Source organism: Momordica charantia (assembly GCF_013281855.1).
Source record: "Momordica charantia cultivar OHB3-1 chromosome 8 unlocalized genomic scaffold, Mcharantia_2.0 BLBB01000008.1, whole genome shotgun sequence".
Classification (NCBI taxonomy): Eukaryota; Viridiplantae; Streptophyta; class Magnoliopsida; order Cucurbitales; family Cucurbitaceae; genus Momordica; species Momordica charantia.
This window is the reverse complement of record NW_028275166.1, coordinates 30,528,430-30,542,393: the sequence shown is the minus strand read 5'-3', so window position 1 is coordinate 30,542,393 and position 13,964 is coordinate 30,528,430. Positions and strand designations below refer to the sequence as shown.

The 13,964-nt window shown below is 32.5% G+C and overlaps 1 protein-coding gene across 1 annotated transcript; it reads right to left on the bottom strand.

Annotated features, from left to right (window-relative positions):
- Window positions 1-7,227: 7,227 nt before the first annotated feature.
- LOC111020839 (NADPH--cytochrome P450 reductase 1) lies at window positions 7,228-13,519 on the bottom strand. The gene is made up of 18 exons (XM_022297624.2): window positions 12,907-13,519; window positions 12,731-12,790; window positions 12,549-12,625; window positions 12,380-12,437; window positions 12,180-12,263; window positions 12,054-12,090; window positions 10,986-11,055; window positions 10,679-10,873; window positions 10,506-10,598; window positions 10,098-10,323; window positions 9,932-10,015; window positions 9,697-9,848; window positions 8,963-9,059; window positions 8,696-8,845; window positions 8,518-8,595; window positions 8,283-8,405; window positions 8,065-8,178; window positions 7,228-7,703 (listed from the first exon to the last, which is right to left on the bottom strand). The coding sequence occupies exons 1-18, from the start codon at window positions 13,252-13,254 to the stop codon at window positions 7,623-7,625; spliced, it is 2,127 nt and encodes a 708-aa protein (XP_022153316.1). The 5' UTR covers window positions 13,255-13,519; the 3' UTR covers window positions 7,228-7,622.
- Between the last annotated feature and the right edge of the window lie 445 nt (window positions 13,520-13,964).

Sequence of the window (13,964 nt, the reverse complement as noted above, 5' to 3'; positions counted from 1 at the left end):
AGTTAATTTAAGCATAGTTTAACAATTAAGACGTTAATAATGTTGGAATCTCCTCCCCTCTCCAACTGAAAAAATACTATATTATTCTAAAATTAAAATATTTAAGAAAATACAGAAAGAAAGTTGGACCAAATTAGAATTTCGAGAAAACAATGGGTAAAAATGAAAATTGTGAGAATATAATAACGAAGTTTAACCAGAACATAAGGAGGCAGCATGAACACAGCTCACTTGGTAACGCATCAATTTACTATTAACAGTGGGTTTGGATTTTTAGATATGTAGGTGAGAAATGTAATTTAATTCTTATTTTTTACGACATTTTTCTCTGATTCGTAGATCTCACCTTTTTTTTCCCCTTCAAGGATATTATTTATGGACTTAAAAAATTAAATCTATTATTTCTTCTCTTATTTAAGTTGGAAGTGGGAGCATATATTTTTTAATTATCATAACTTGTTGGTGACAAATTTGACACAATAATATTTTTATTTATTTAAATTAATCTTTTTGATTGAAATGACAACTTTCTTGACAATTATTAGATTTCTTATTTGTAATAAGAAAACATTAAAATTTAAAAAGAGAATTACAAAAATAATACAAATAAAATATGTATTTATATTTATATAGCATTTGGTTTAAATTTTTACATCTTTAAAAAAGAAAAAAAAAGTTAAACTTTTAAAAAAGGACATAAATTGTAAATTTATGCAATCACATGAGACCAACCAAAGTCAATTTTATGACATTCTTTAAAGAAATAAAAAATAAAAAATAATTAATATTTTTATAAATACATATTTATTTTAGGTCATTTATTATAATTTTCCATTCTTTATATTTTATTTTTAAATTGGGAAGAAAATAGCACTTCTCCTCCAATTTTCTTGCTAAATAAAAAATGGAATTAATGTTAGAATTAAATGGTGTGTAGAAAGAGAGAAATAAGCTCAAGTTCATCCTTTTAAATAAAAGAATACAATTTTATATGTTCGACTAAAATACAATTATATACATATTCAGAATTGTTGGAAAAAATAAGTAGAAGAAAAACGATTATAGTATAGAATAAACTAAAATTAATATATTTAAATTAAGTCTAAATATTTTTTCTAAAACGAATTTAACAATAAAACTCTTGTTTTTTTCCTTCTAAATTACCAAATAAGATCATTTATGAAAGAACATTATTTATGTTCTGTTATTTTCTCTATTTGAAGAGTGTAAAATAATTATAAATAATAATATATATTTTGTTATGGAACAGATATAAAAAAAATTAATAAAAAAAAAACCAAATATAATATTTAGAATCTTAGCTAAACTGTGTGATTCTACATAATCAAATCAATAATTGCCTCTATGGATGAAAGCATATATTTTCTATTATTGTACTAAAAAACACACATATATATATATTTTATTTATTTATTTATTTTAGTATACTAGATTATCGTCTAACTTTTGAAAAGAACGAAAAAGTGTATAAAAATAGTATAAAATAAAAATGCATTTTTAAAGATAACCTAAAGTTTAAAATATCACAAAATAGTTCGATAGAATTCAAACTCAAACGTAATAATGTAAAATTAAAACACACTAAGAAATTACATTCATCGTATATTTGAAAAAGTTGAAAATTTGTGACATTTTTTAAAACAATATTAAATTCATGAAAGGGAAGCGAATCATATCAAAATAAAATATTAATATTTATTAGATGCGTAAAAGTGGTGGTCCAGCCTTTAAAGAAGGTAAATAATACTTACCAGTTTGAGTTATATTCATGTTGGTACTCATCGCAAGGAGTATTACATATTTAAAAATCAATCAATAAATTAATATAAAATTCATTTATTAAAAAAATAGTTAATTAATTGGACTCCAACATAACTCATCCTTACAATTATTATATTAAAAAAAAATAAAAACCCTTAACATGTGACAGCTAAATAGTCATATTATATTGTATAATATATATAAATAGGGAGGGTGAAAGAGCATGTTTGCTTGTGAATGCAAAAGAGGCTGTCTCTAGCTAAATTAATTTAATACTAAAATTAATTAAGAACCAAGTTTTAAAAATTGTCTTAAAAATACAATTAATCACCTAAATTTTGCTGGCCAGCTAAAGATTAAAATCTAATCACAAAAACGCTCAAACCTAGCTATAAAAAAACACACTTAGATCCAACCAAATTAAGCAAACAAAAAAAAAGTACATCAAACACAAAAATGTTTAAATTCAATCAAAACCAACATATGAGTAAAAAATTAATATTCACAAAAAAATATATCATATAATTAAGAATATTCAAACTTAGTCGTAACTCAAATTAATTATGTGTAACATTCCTCCAAAAATTTGAAGAAGAATTGAAACACAAGTCCCTTCCAATGTTTTTTTTTTTTTTCCACTAACAAACTTCTTTAAAAAAATAATAATAATAAAATAAATTAAAATAAATAGGAAAAAAAAACTAGAATTAGCTTACCCATATGACTGTATATATCCATGAAGATTCATGTGAATAGACCCTTGAAAGAAAAGGTTTACTAGCATATTTGACATAGGGCCACACCGATTAATTTCGTTTGAAGTTTTGTTAATATAATATTTCTCATTCCGATGTGATAGTAGTTCATTCACTATATGAACTAACCGAACCTCTATCCTCAACCAAAAGATCGAACAAAATTCTCCCATGTTCGTTGAACTAATAAGAAATTAAAAAAAAAAAGAAAAAATTAATTTTGTTCATGTACTGGCACAAGAATAGCTTAACTGAATAAGCATTATTTATCTCCCTGGAGTTGGAAGTTAAAATGTCCTTTCATTGAACCAAAAAAAAAAGGTTAATTAATTAATTAAAGTGCAGCTAAATTTAATTAAATTAATAAGAAAATGAGAGGTTGTGTAGGGCGTAGCTGTTACTAATTTGAATAATAATATTATTAGTAGTAAAAAAGGTTGTTGGGATTTGTGGCAAAGTGCGTGAAGTAAAAGCAAAATTAATTAATGAAAAGATTAATTAATTAATTAAATTGAAATGCATGAGAGGAGATGATGCGATAGCCCCGTTGCGGTCGCCGAACGGCTCGTTCTTTGACCTTTACGAATTACATGCTCCCTCCCCAATCCTATTCCTAAATCCTACCTCATTTTTTCTTTTCTTTTCCTTTTTTTTTTTTTTCTTTTTGAAAGTTTCAATGTTTTTTTTTAATCTCAAATTTCGTTCTTTCCTCGTTATTCTAATTTAGTTCTCATGGTTTTAAAGTTTCTAAATCTATTTCATTGATATTGAATTTTGTACAACTCCGTCGTTTCTTGGATAAATTAGGGGAGAACGTATCAAACATAATTGCGTACTAGAATCATATGAGTGGTGCTTTTATAGGCAGAGTGGGGGATAAGTCAATTATAACCGTTCCGACAGGAGGTTAGACGGTTACAAATTGTCAAACTTGTAGGTCGGGATCCTTTAGCTCGGGTATGCACAACTTAGAAAAATCGTTAGGTCTTCTAGACTTCTTCAAATCGGTCCTTGTTGTAGATCGGACCTTACCTTCATGAAAAAATATAAGAGTAGTTGTTACTTAAGCAAGGATTTGAAAGAAAAAAGAAACATGTATAAGAACAATGAAGAATATATATATATTAAGAAAATTAGATTGAACTAGTTTTTTTTTTTTAATTACAAGTTTAGCTCTTAAATTTGGTGAGTTGTGTTGAATAAGATCTTGAACTTTAAAAAGGGAGTAGAAATTCATGAGACATAAAATTCAAATTTTGACGTCTATTATTAGATACAAATTAGTTAAAAATCTGTTAGACATTTTATTATATTAGGGGATTTATTAGCCACAATTTTGAAGTTTGAAAAACAAATTTTTAATTTAACTATAATTATTTTTTAATGAAAACCAACATTATTGATAGGCAAATAAATACAAAAGTAGATACACATGTGGTGTTAATAAGTATTGGCAAAGTGCATAGTAATGTGAAGCCTCTTTTGTTTGCAGCACATTTGGTGGAAATTGAAACAGTTCTTTAGTTTTGTCTCACTTTGGTACTTGTTTTTTTTTTCTTTTTCTTTTTTCATATTTAATCCTATTAAGTACTATGAATTTTAAATTTTTATTTGTTCTTATTTTCTTTATGCTATACTAAAATAAATTGTCCATGTGTTTTTGGTGTGTTTTTAAATTCAACTTTTTTAGAAAAATAGTGATTTCATCTCCTTGCTCCCCCTTTGTGTTTTGCATTTTATTCAACCTTGCCAAATTTTGAAAATATATTTTAAGGGTTTTTTTATTTCACTCTTAAAACTACTTGTCCATTTCAAGTTTGAAATATGTAGTTCTATTAGGTATTAGCTCTATAACGTTACCCCACAAGTTGAATTTATGGGTCGACTTGTCATGTTGTTTTCATTATTAATATGGGTTCCCTACGTTATTTTGTTCTAGCTTTTTAGTTAACCACTCGACCTAAACAATTTCATATATGGACCACTTTTTAATTTCCACCACACAACATCTCTAGAATCCAGTTTCCCTCGTCCTTTACCAAAAAAAGCAAAGTCTCCTCAGTTAATAACGTTGAGTCAAAAGATAAATATATGAAATTTGAAAACTTAATATGCATGATGATTTCTTAATATAGTTTATGTTGCGCAGGGCAGCGTGGCTTGTGAGGCTCAATGCTCGGTCTGCGTCTTCACAGCCCAGTGCTTGCGCGACCTACACGTCTGTGCAACCAAAGCCCATACGTGACCCAGTCCCAGAGGCCCATACTACAAACTGCGTGGTCATCCCTGAAGAAACCAATCCTATAACTAGAGTCTAGAGAGAAGAAGGACAATTTTTCAAGGTAAGTCAAACTGAAACAACACATCTTACTTTTTCTCCACTTAAATTCACCAACTAACTTAAGCATTAAGCATTGAAGTATGGTAAGCGTACACCACACCAATGTTATTTTTCTCAATCATTCATTCCTTGCAAGCCTAGTCTTCTCTCAGCTAGGACACGACATCTTTTTAGTCACTTGACAGTTGATTTGCTTGATTGCTTGATTCGCTTAAACCAAACCTTCGATCCAATCGGGTTCTCCAAAAATTGCATCAACGGTTTACATAGAATCATCCCTAAATTTGTTAGTGTAGATTACGAGGCGATAGCCTGTCACAAGCCTATAAACCTACTTTGCCAAATATCCTATCCATGTTCATCCATTACATGTCAAAAAGCCTATAAAGCCCTCATACAAACCGAAACTAGGTCCTTGATTTTGGTTTCTCAAATTAAGTTTTTGTTTAGGGTTTGATAATAGCAAATTTTCAAATTTTATAAACCGTTTTATTTATGGATTTAGACTTTTTTTTTTTTTTCTTCGAAAGACTTTTGGATTTAGTTTTAAATTTTCTTTAAAGAAATTTTCGACCTGTTAAAATGGAAAGGATATGAGCATCATGTGCATTTAATGTCCTTATCCAATGACCATCTACCCAACTTACCCTCCTATTTAATATCAAATATGGCTCTCTTCAATATTCTACTCTAAATCAAAATTACCACATATTAGTTTTAGTGTCAATCAAATTTGTCAACTTTTCCATGCTCTAACTTCAATCATTATTCAACTCACTATTTGTATATGATCCAACATTTTTTTTTCTGGTCAATTGACAAAACAAGGGTGTGAAGAAATAATTCTCTATTGATCAAATACTCCCTAGAAAGCAATAATTAACGATGGAGTTAATATCTCGCACACTCCGATCCTCATGAGATCAAGCATGTGATTCATATACTAAAAGATTTAAGATAACATCTCACAATAAGACATGAGAGAGACGATAATTTGTGCCACCTCGAGATTATCTAACTAGCTCCTATATGATACAATATTCTAGGTTTAATCTATTTGGCTAGGATTTTGTATTTAACTTGATCATGCTTTCCCAACAAATATATTCCAACAAATATAAACAACTTCATAGACATGTTTCTTTTGTTTGTTAACAAAATGTCAATAATTATAGCCAAAACTACCACTTTTTTTTTTCCAAAAAGGGTCATAATTGGCAAGAGAAAAACCCTAAAAAGTCCTACAATAATCCTACTCATAAATACCCTCTCCTTCTACTTCAAAATCATGTGGCAGTGCGCTTGTCAATGTCAAGTTTGGAGGATTTTCTTCTTTATTTATTTTTTTCCTTTTTTATTGGGAGCTTTGTGGAATGCTTTTGTGATGCTAATAAAGCCATCACGTGTTCCCTTTTGTATTGTCGTCTCTTACACGAAGATCCAAAAACTAAATCATTTCACAAAAAGATTAAAATAATAATAATAATTAAAGTCAAAGTATGGGGTTGAGATTTGACAATAAATTCTATATATCCACGTCACACTCACAATAGAAGAAAATATGCTTTTTCTTTCTACAAGAATTGTGATTAAATGATTTGTTTTTAGAGTACAACGAGTTGCAATTATGGGGGGCTTTTTGAAAGTTTCACATAAACGTATAATTGAGCTTTTATCTTTTCTTTGCCCCTTTTTTTTTTGTTTTTGAAAGGCGACTTTTTTAATTGTATTCATCTACAAGTACTCCTAGTTTAAAATTTTGAACATAGAGAGAGAGATCAAGAAATAAAATATGATAATTTAAAATATAATTACTTAACTAAAATAAGTCTAAATCTAATTTAATTCTTTGTTAAATATCATAAAATTCTAATAAATTGTTATAACAGTTCAAATGTGTAAATATTTGATATAGTATAAAAAAATATTAACAGTAAAGATTCAAACCAACATTTTAGTTGAAAATATGTCTTAATCGATTTAGTTCAACATACTCACCATTTTCATTATGCGTATCACAAATAATTTATTCTAAAAACTGACTGATCATAATTCAGCAAGTACTAAAACCACCGCACGATCATTGCTCTACAAACTATGTTAAAGAATCAACAAGAAAAATAAAATGCACCGACCAAACTCATAAAGACAATGTAATCGTAACATTTGAAAGATCCCATTGATATCAAATTCCTACAAATTAAACATCAAACATTATAGGATCAAGTAACTATCCCATAAACTTAGTAAACATATTAAGCTGACCCGAGACGCTCCAAAAAAATAAGAACAGATATTTCGAAAGGAGGGAAATGGTTTTTTTTAGGAACATTATTATGCAGGACCAAATTAAACCTTAATATATAAAACTATATATAATAAGGTGACAATTACAGGAGTCTGTGTCAATATTTTGAACCATCTTTGTTGGCTCTTACAGGGGAAATCAGGAGTCCATGAACTATTTTCCTACTCATCATCATCATACTTATTATGTCTATAAATTACAAGAACCAAAGAATCCTTTTGTATAAAGGCGAGAGTTGATAAAGAATCACAGACCTATCTGCCATAAAAATGAGCAGCAGCTTATCCAAACTTACCCTTCAAATAAGCACTGGAAGGCGCAGCCTTCTTTTATCTTTTTCTTTTTTTAATAAAGAAATTCATTTAGTTGACAAAGATAATTACTTTTTTCCCCATATTTCTCAACCCTTCCAAAGCTTGCACGAATGTAAATTTTTTTACCACACATCACGGAGATACCTGCCACTCATTTGAAGATTTTTAACCATGCTCTCAGCCTTTGAGCTGTCAAGAGATCCCTGAAAAATAGACGACGCAAGTATAGTTGATTAGAAAGTTGGAAGTGCACATCTAAAAATGGAACCACGACGATTTCGATGCCAATGCCAGAAAAAGAGCAATTTCAGTAACCGTTAAGTTCTTCTATATGCTTAATTAAACAAGTGTCCACAAGGGGAACAAATAAGTTGGAGAAGGGAAGAAAAATATCATGTACTACAGTAGCACATTTTATTAATTATGTCGCTGAATATTAATGGAGTATGTACTGGTAGTACTAGATTTTTTGTTACTGCATTTTTACCCGATACAAGACAGTTTCTAGGTTATGTTCGATCAAATCACTAAACAGAGAATAAAGATGAGTTGTAATGAAGAAACCTGTTCTTGCACAATGTTATGAAGAGTCCGGTGGACATCTCTAGCCATGCCCTTAGCATCACCACAAACATAAATGTAAGCTCCCTGAGATAATAGATTCCAGATATCCGCAGCCTGCAAAAGAAACGAGAAGTTTGTTTTATCATTTGGCTCCAACAGCAGAATTGACAGAAAACTCGTTCTGTTGAAGAAGATGGGAGAGGGTTTCAAAGTTTCACCTTTTCAACCATTTTATGCTGCACATATTCCTTAGTCGGCCCCTCGCGTGAGAAAGCAAGAATCAGCTCAGAAAGTGCACCAGTTTCAACAAAGTTGTTCAGCTCATCCTCATAGATGTAATCCTGAAGACAATACTCAGTTTATATAAACTCATGCCAAAGTATAGATAGCATTCACTATGAACCCAATACAATGGTGGAGCAGTCTTACAACCAATTAGAGCGCACCACTCACCATTTTCCTGTTCCTGCATCCAAAAAACAGTATGGAATGTCCTAATTCTTCACCAGCTTCTTTCAGAGCTAACCTTTCCTACAAATATAAACCAAAATGTAATAGTTGGCTCATACAAATTAACAGTTGTAGCATGAAGATCAATTCAGTATATAAGAACAAGTGCAATCATAGAAACCTGCAAGAACCCCCTGAATGGAGCCAATCCCGTTCCAGGACCAATCATGATAATGGGCACTTTAGAATCCGTGGGAAGTTTGAAGTTAGATTGCCTCACGTAGATGGGCGCCCAACTGCATGCTTGGCTCTCCTCTAGTGGAACAGCATTCTGCGCAGAATAATTATCAGAACTATATCCCTTACCCCATATATGCGCTACACATACGTAGTGATCTTTCATCACTTAAATTCATATTAAAATTAATAAGAAACCTGACCATAGTACCTTCATCCAAGTGGAACATACACCTTTGTGAATTCTTCCTGTTGGTGTTTTGTCATAGACCAATGCACAAGTTACATGAATTCTAGACGGAGCCATCCTGTGATAATATTTCCAGAATGTTCGATAGAAATTAAATGCACACGAAAGGAAAGGGAATATATATATCAAAATGGAAAATAGTCCCAAACTTGATAACAATTTATCTCATGCTCAAGTATTGCAGCATCTTTAAGTAAAAATAATCAAATCTAATTTCTACAAAATTTTCCAGCTCCCAAATGCCTATATATTTCCAATATCTACGGAACTATTTTATGCAAACAATAAATACCACTTATTTCAGTTTTCATCGCATAAATAGATGACTTATCATGAGTTTCACCATGAGTGATCTTTAATCATGGCCTTTCATTCATATCAATCTATATAAAAAACACAACTAAAAACAATGCAATCTTAAAAGTTTTAAACAGACAACTTCAAACACCGATCATGTTTGCCTATTTTTTGTCCTGTTTTTCTTTTCAATTTTAAACAATGGTGATACAAGGAACCAAGCTAGCTTCATCTAAACAACAATTTTCAGAACCTAATGGCTACCAGAAACTTGCCTGGTAGACTGGTACCTCAAAAAACCTTATTTCACTTTATTTTCCAATCATTTGGAGTTACTTACAGCCGTCTATCATTTAACTTAAGCAGTGATAAAGATCTGAGAGCCTCAAAATTTGTACCTTGGAGAAGATGATATAGAGTAATATCTAGGCTGCAAGCGTGGGGCAACTGCTGCAAAAAAGACACCGATGGGTGGCCTTGCAGATGGAAATTCAGCCATAACTTCAAGGAGACTTCTCTGACTGGCAGTTATCCATTGAGCATACTCATCCTATTTGAGTTGAAAAATGTAACACATCTAAAAGAATAAGTACTATAGAAGATTGTTACACAGTCAATCTACTAGTACGGTACCTTTCCAGCAGGTGATGAAAGATGCCTCAATCGATCAGCTTCTGCTGGATCAGAAGCATGAGCAGCTAGAGCAACCAAGGCAGACTGCAAAATGGAAAAATTAAGAAGAAAAAAGGAAAGAACAATAATAATTAAAAATCATAAAGCAAGAGCTCCAAATCAAAACCTTCTTGGGTGAACTTAAAAGGTCAGCATATTGAGTCAATGCAGTCCTTAAAGTGCAAGGTGCAAAAGGTGGTGGCAATGAGCTTCCACTTAACGGTGAGCCATCTTCATTATCAGTATGAATAGAGAAATATGTTTCAGGTGACAGACCAATTAAACGAATAGCCTCCTCTACAGTTTCCTCCAAATTGTCACATAAAACACCCACATGATCTCCTGTTTCGTATCTGATGAGAAAAACAACATATTAAAGTCAACATTGAGTCATTGACTATGTATTATCTCATACTATTACTAGTATTCTTCTTTTATGTTAGCTACCAATAAATCATAATTATAGGCATTAGTTTTAGGGAAATAATATAAATATTTTAGAAAGAAAAAATAAATATCAAGCAAGATTACTTACGTCAGCCCAGTGCCAGAAATATCAAACTCCAGATGGATGCAGGACCTGTCTGATGCAGGAGTATGAAGTTCCTTTCTCACGGCCACATTAGCCCTTCAGACAGTAATACCATTACTGTGAGGGAGCAAGATACAGTAGCAAAGTCAAATCTGTAGTATTCAATTCTAAAGTACCTGCATGGATGTTGAGCATCATAAACAGCATGACCATTTGCAAAAGCCCATCTCTTGTCCTCTCCTGGTACATCTGCAGCATCGTAGAATACAACCCTATACTCCAATACAGCAGCAGTATATGGGGTAGAAACAGTTGTAGAGTCGTCCTCATCTCGAAGTAACTTGTCGAGCTCAGGCCATAATGCTTCACGCCTAAGATAACAGGAATCAATGAACAGACAAAGGTCATTCTCCATGAATAAAAACAGGATAAAGAGAATATCTACTACTATGATATAATAGTCCATATCAATGTTCCTAATACCAAGCAGTGAAATCATCCTCAATGCACTGATCGTCATCTCCTAGACCCACTGAGACAAGACGCTTTCCACCTGCAAATACACATAATATATCATGTTGCTCGTTCATAAAGAGTAGAGAGCTCCAAATATCACCATGTGCAATACTTCCAGTGTAATTAGGCATCCACCAACTTTCACATTATATGATGCTGCAGTTTTGTTCAGACTAGTTATAGTTAGACATTATTTTTATTAAAATTCAAAAAAAGAAATGTCCTGTTTGTCATATTCTCTTGTAACTTCTATTTATCATATATCTCTGAAGTACTCACTAAAAGTCCTTTGTTCCCTAATATGGTAACGTTGTTCTAATAGACTCGCATCTAAATTAATGTACTCGCTAAAAAGTTCTTTATCTCCTAATATGGTGTCATTCTTCTAAATGTCTAATAGGCCCACATCTAAATTGATCTATCTTCTCATAGACCTTCAAAACTCTAATAGCAATTATATCACCTAGTTCTACCACAATTTCCACCCTAGGAGATGAGTGTTCTTCAAGTCAAAAGTAACCATAGTATTCAAGAAAGAGCTTCAGTTCGAAGAGGATTTAATGAGAGACATTAATAACCAACTACTTGGATGCTTCTATTAATGTTTGTCTTTCACTACAAGGCCAACTCGTGCTCACTAATCTCACACGACAATGGTCTGACCCTACAACATTTGGTTGTCAAGAAATTTATAAGATTTTAATTTTCTAGGTATGTAGCTACCATGAGATTTGAACTCATTCTTCGTAAGTCTCTTTACCTTTTCATAGGCCCCAATGACCACTAGGTCAAACCATGGTGGTTATATTTCTACATTTTTTTCCTGAGATGTTTTCTTTACTTTAACAAGCCTTCTGCAGAAGTGCATGCTTAACTATGTAAAATTGGAGGTCAAACAGCCCTCATGTGCACGTTTTGTATTTAAGATTAGAGAATCATTGTCCATATGACAATCTTATTAGAAATAAAGAAGTAAAAATGAATTGCATAGCATTTCAACAAGAGGAAGTTAATGGAAATAAAATAATAATTTACCCTGCTCAGCAAGCTGTTCATCCACCACTTTTGCAATCTGTTTCAACCGCACAAAAACGAATCAAGTGTGAGCCTCCAAATTCATTAACATGGATACAAAAATTGAACATCTTCATGTTATTGAACCTTATTGAAATGCTCATATTGCCGGTTACCAAGGCCAAATACGGCATACTGAAGATTCGAAAGCCAATCTCCCTTCTCCTTCCCCTGATGCACAATGGCACATCACATAAAGTAAAATCAATTATATGTCTAGAAGACAAACACATGTAACTGAATCAAGCTTTGACAAGTAGAACAGTTGAGCGAGGGAAAGAAGATACCTCAGAAAACCATTTATAGAACCTTGCCGCATTATCCGTTGGCTCACCATCCCCATACCTGCATGCGCGAAAATTTATAAACAAAGAAAAACTCAAAAAGCCTAACGGAAGATTCCAAGAGAAGTAAAAAAAAAAACACAAACGACAGAAAAAGTGCGTTGAAACTCACGTAGCCAAGAAGAAAATAGCTAAAGTTTCTTTTTTCAACTTCTCCTCGTACTCATCATCATCGGCTGCATAGTCATCCTGCGGAAAAGTTCAGTTCCAGAATAGGCAACGTCTAAATATGAGCCAATCAGAATCTCGGAAATGCCAGTCGAACACTGACAGAAATATACGTGTCATGCATACCAAATCAACCACTCTAAAAGTCGCCTTCTCATATCGAGCTTTTGCCTCCTCAGATAGAGCCTAATTACCAAAATCAGATAAAAAAAAAATCAACAATCGTCTGTAGCTTAACAACTCAATCCAAAGCGTGAAAAGATTCAAAATCCGTGTACGAACACGTGTTTCTACAAGCACACCTTTGCAAAACCTTCAGCGGTGCCAGTCTGCGTGCCGAAAAAGACAGTGACCTTCTTCTTGCCATCGTCGACTTCAGGCTCCAGCTCTTTGACAATCAACTGCTTAGGTGGCTCGAACGGTTTAGTCTTCTGACCGCTGGATCTCTTCCAAACAAGAACCACAACGCAGCCGATCAGGACCGCGAGCGAGGTAGTCAAGATCATGACGAACTCTCTGTTCTCCAATATTAGAGCAGCAACTTCCTTAACCGACTCGGACGATTCCTGCGACGGATCCATCGCCTTCCTGACTATCTCCGACATAAGCTCCAACGGAGAGACCTTCATCGACCTGGATTCCGATTGCATACGGCCTAAGCAGCACCGGGAACGGACGAAAACAAACAAAAAATGGAAATAACCTGCGGAATCCGGGAGACGAGATGATGACAGCGAGGTGAAGAGCACCGGATTCCGGCAAGAAAATGAAAGAAGCTACACACTGACGGCGAAACTGTGGCCGGAGAAGCTGAGGAAGGACGATGAACTTTCCTTCCTTCTCTCCCTCGGTTGTTGGCTGTAGAGAGAGAGAGAGAGAGAGAGATTGGTGGGTTTATTGAGAGATCGCGTTCGTGAACCAACTGAGTCGCTTACCAAACCTGAAGAGTCAAACCCACCTAACACCATATATTGAACTATGGTTAAGTTAAGTGAAGTTAAGTTTTTTTTTCCTTTTTCCTTTTTTTTTCCTTTTTTTTACGGAAAGTTTAAGTTCAAGTCTTGTCTATGTTGGCATTAATAGTCAAGATTAAGAAACATAAATAAAATTAAAAAATTAAAAAAAAAAAGTAAGAAAGTAAATTCCCTTTTGAGGCAACAAAATGTCCGAAAGAAACTAACCAAGAAAGTGGGATTTTTTTTAGTTCGACCGTGTATTGGAGTTGAGATTTATGGAATCGTTTTTTTATTAAAAAAATATATTTTTCAATGTACTTTTTATTTTTTATTCCGATTGAATTGAATATAGCTCTCGTTGAATAATATGACATTTTTTCTCTTTATTTGTAGAGACATTATTT

Excerpts from the sequence above, each read along its gene's own strand:
- LOC111020839 (XM_022297624.2), bottom strand. The coding sequence starts at position 13,254 with ATGCAATCGGAATCCAGGTCGATGAAGGTCTCTCCGTTGGAGCTTATG. Across the intron at positions 10,599-10,678 it reads GATGCTCAACATCCATGCAG|GGCTAATGTGGCCGTGAGAA; the intron begins GTACTTTAGAAT and ends TACTGTCTGAAG. Across the intron at positions 10,324-10,505 it reads ATTTCTGGCACTGGGCTGAC|ATACGAAACAGGAGATCATG; the intron begins GTAAGTAATCTT and ends TTTTCTCATCAG.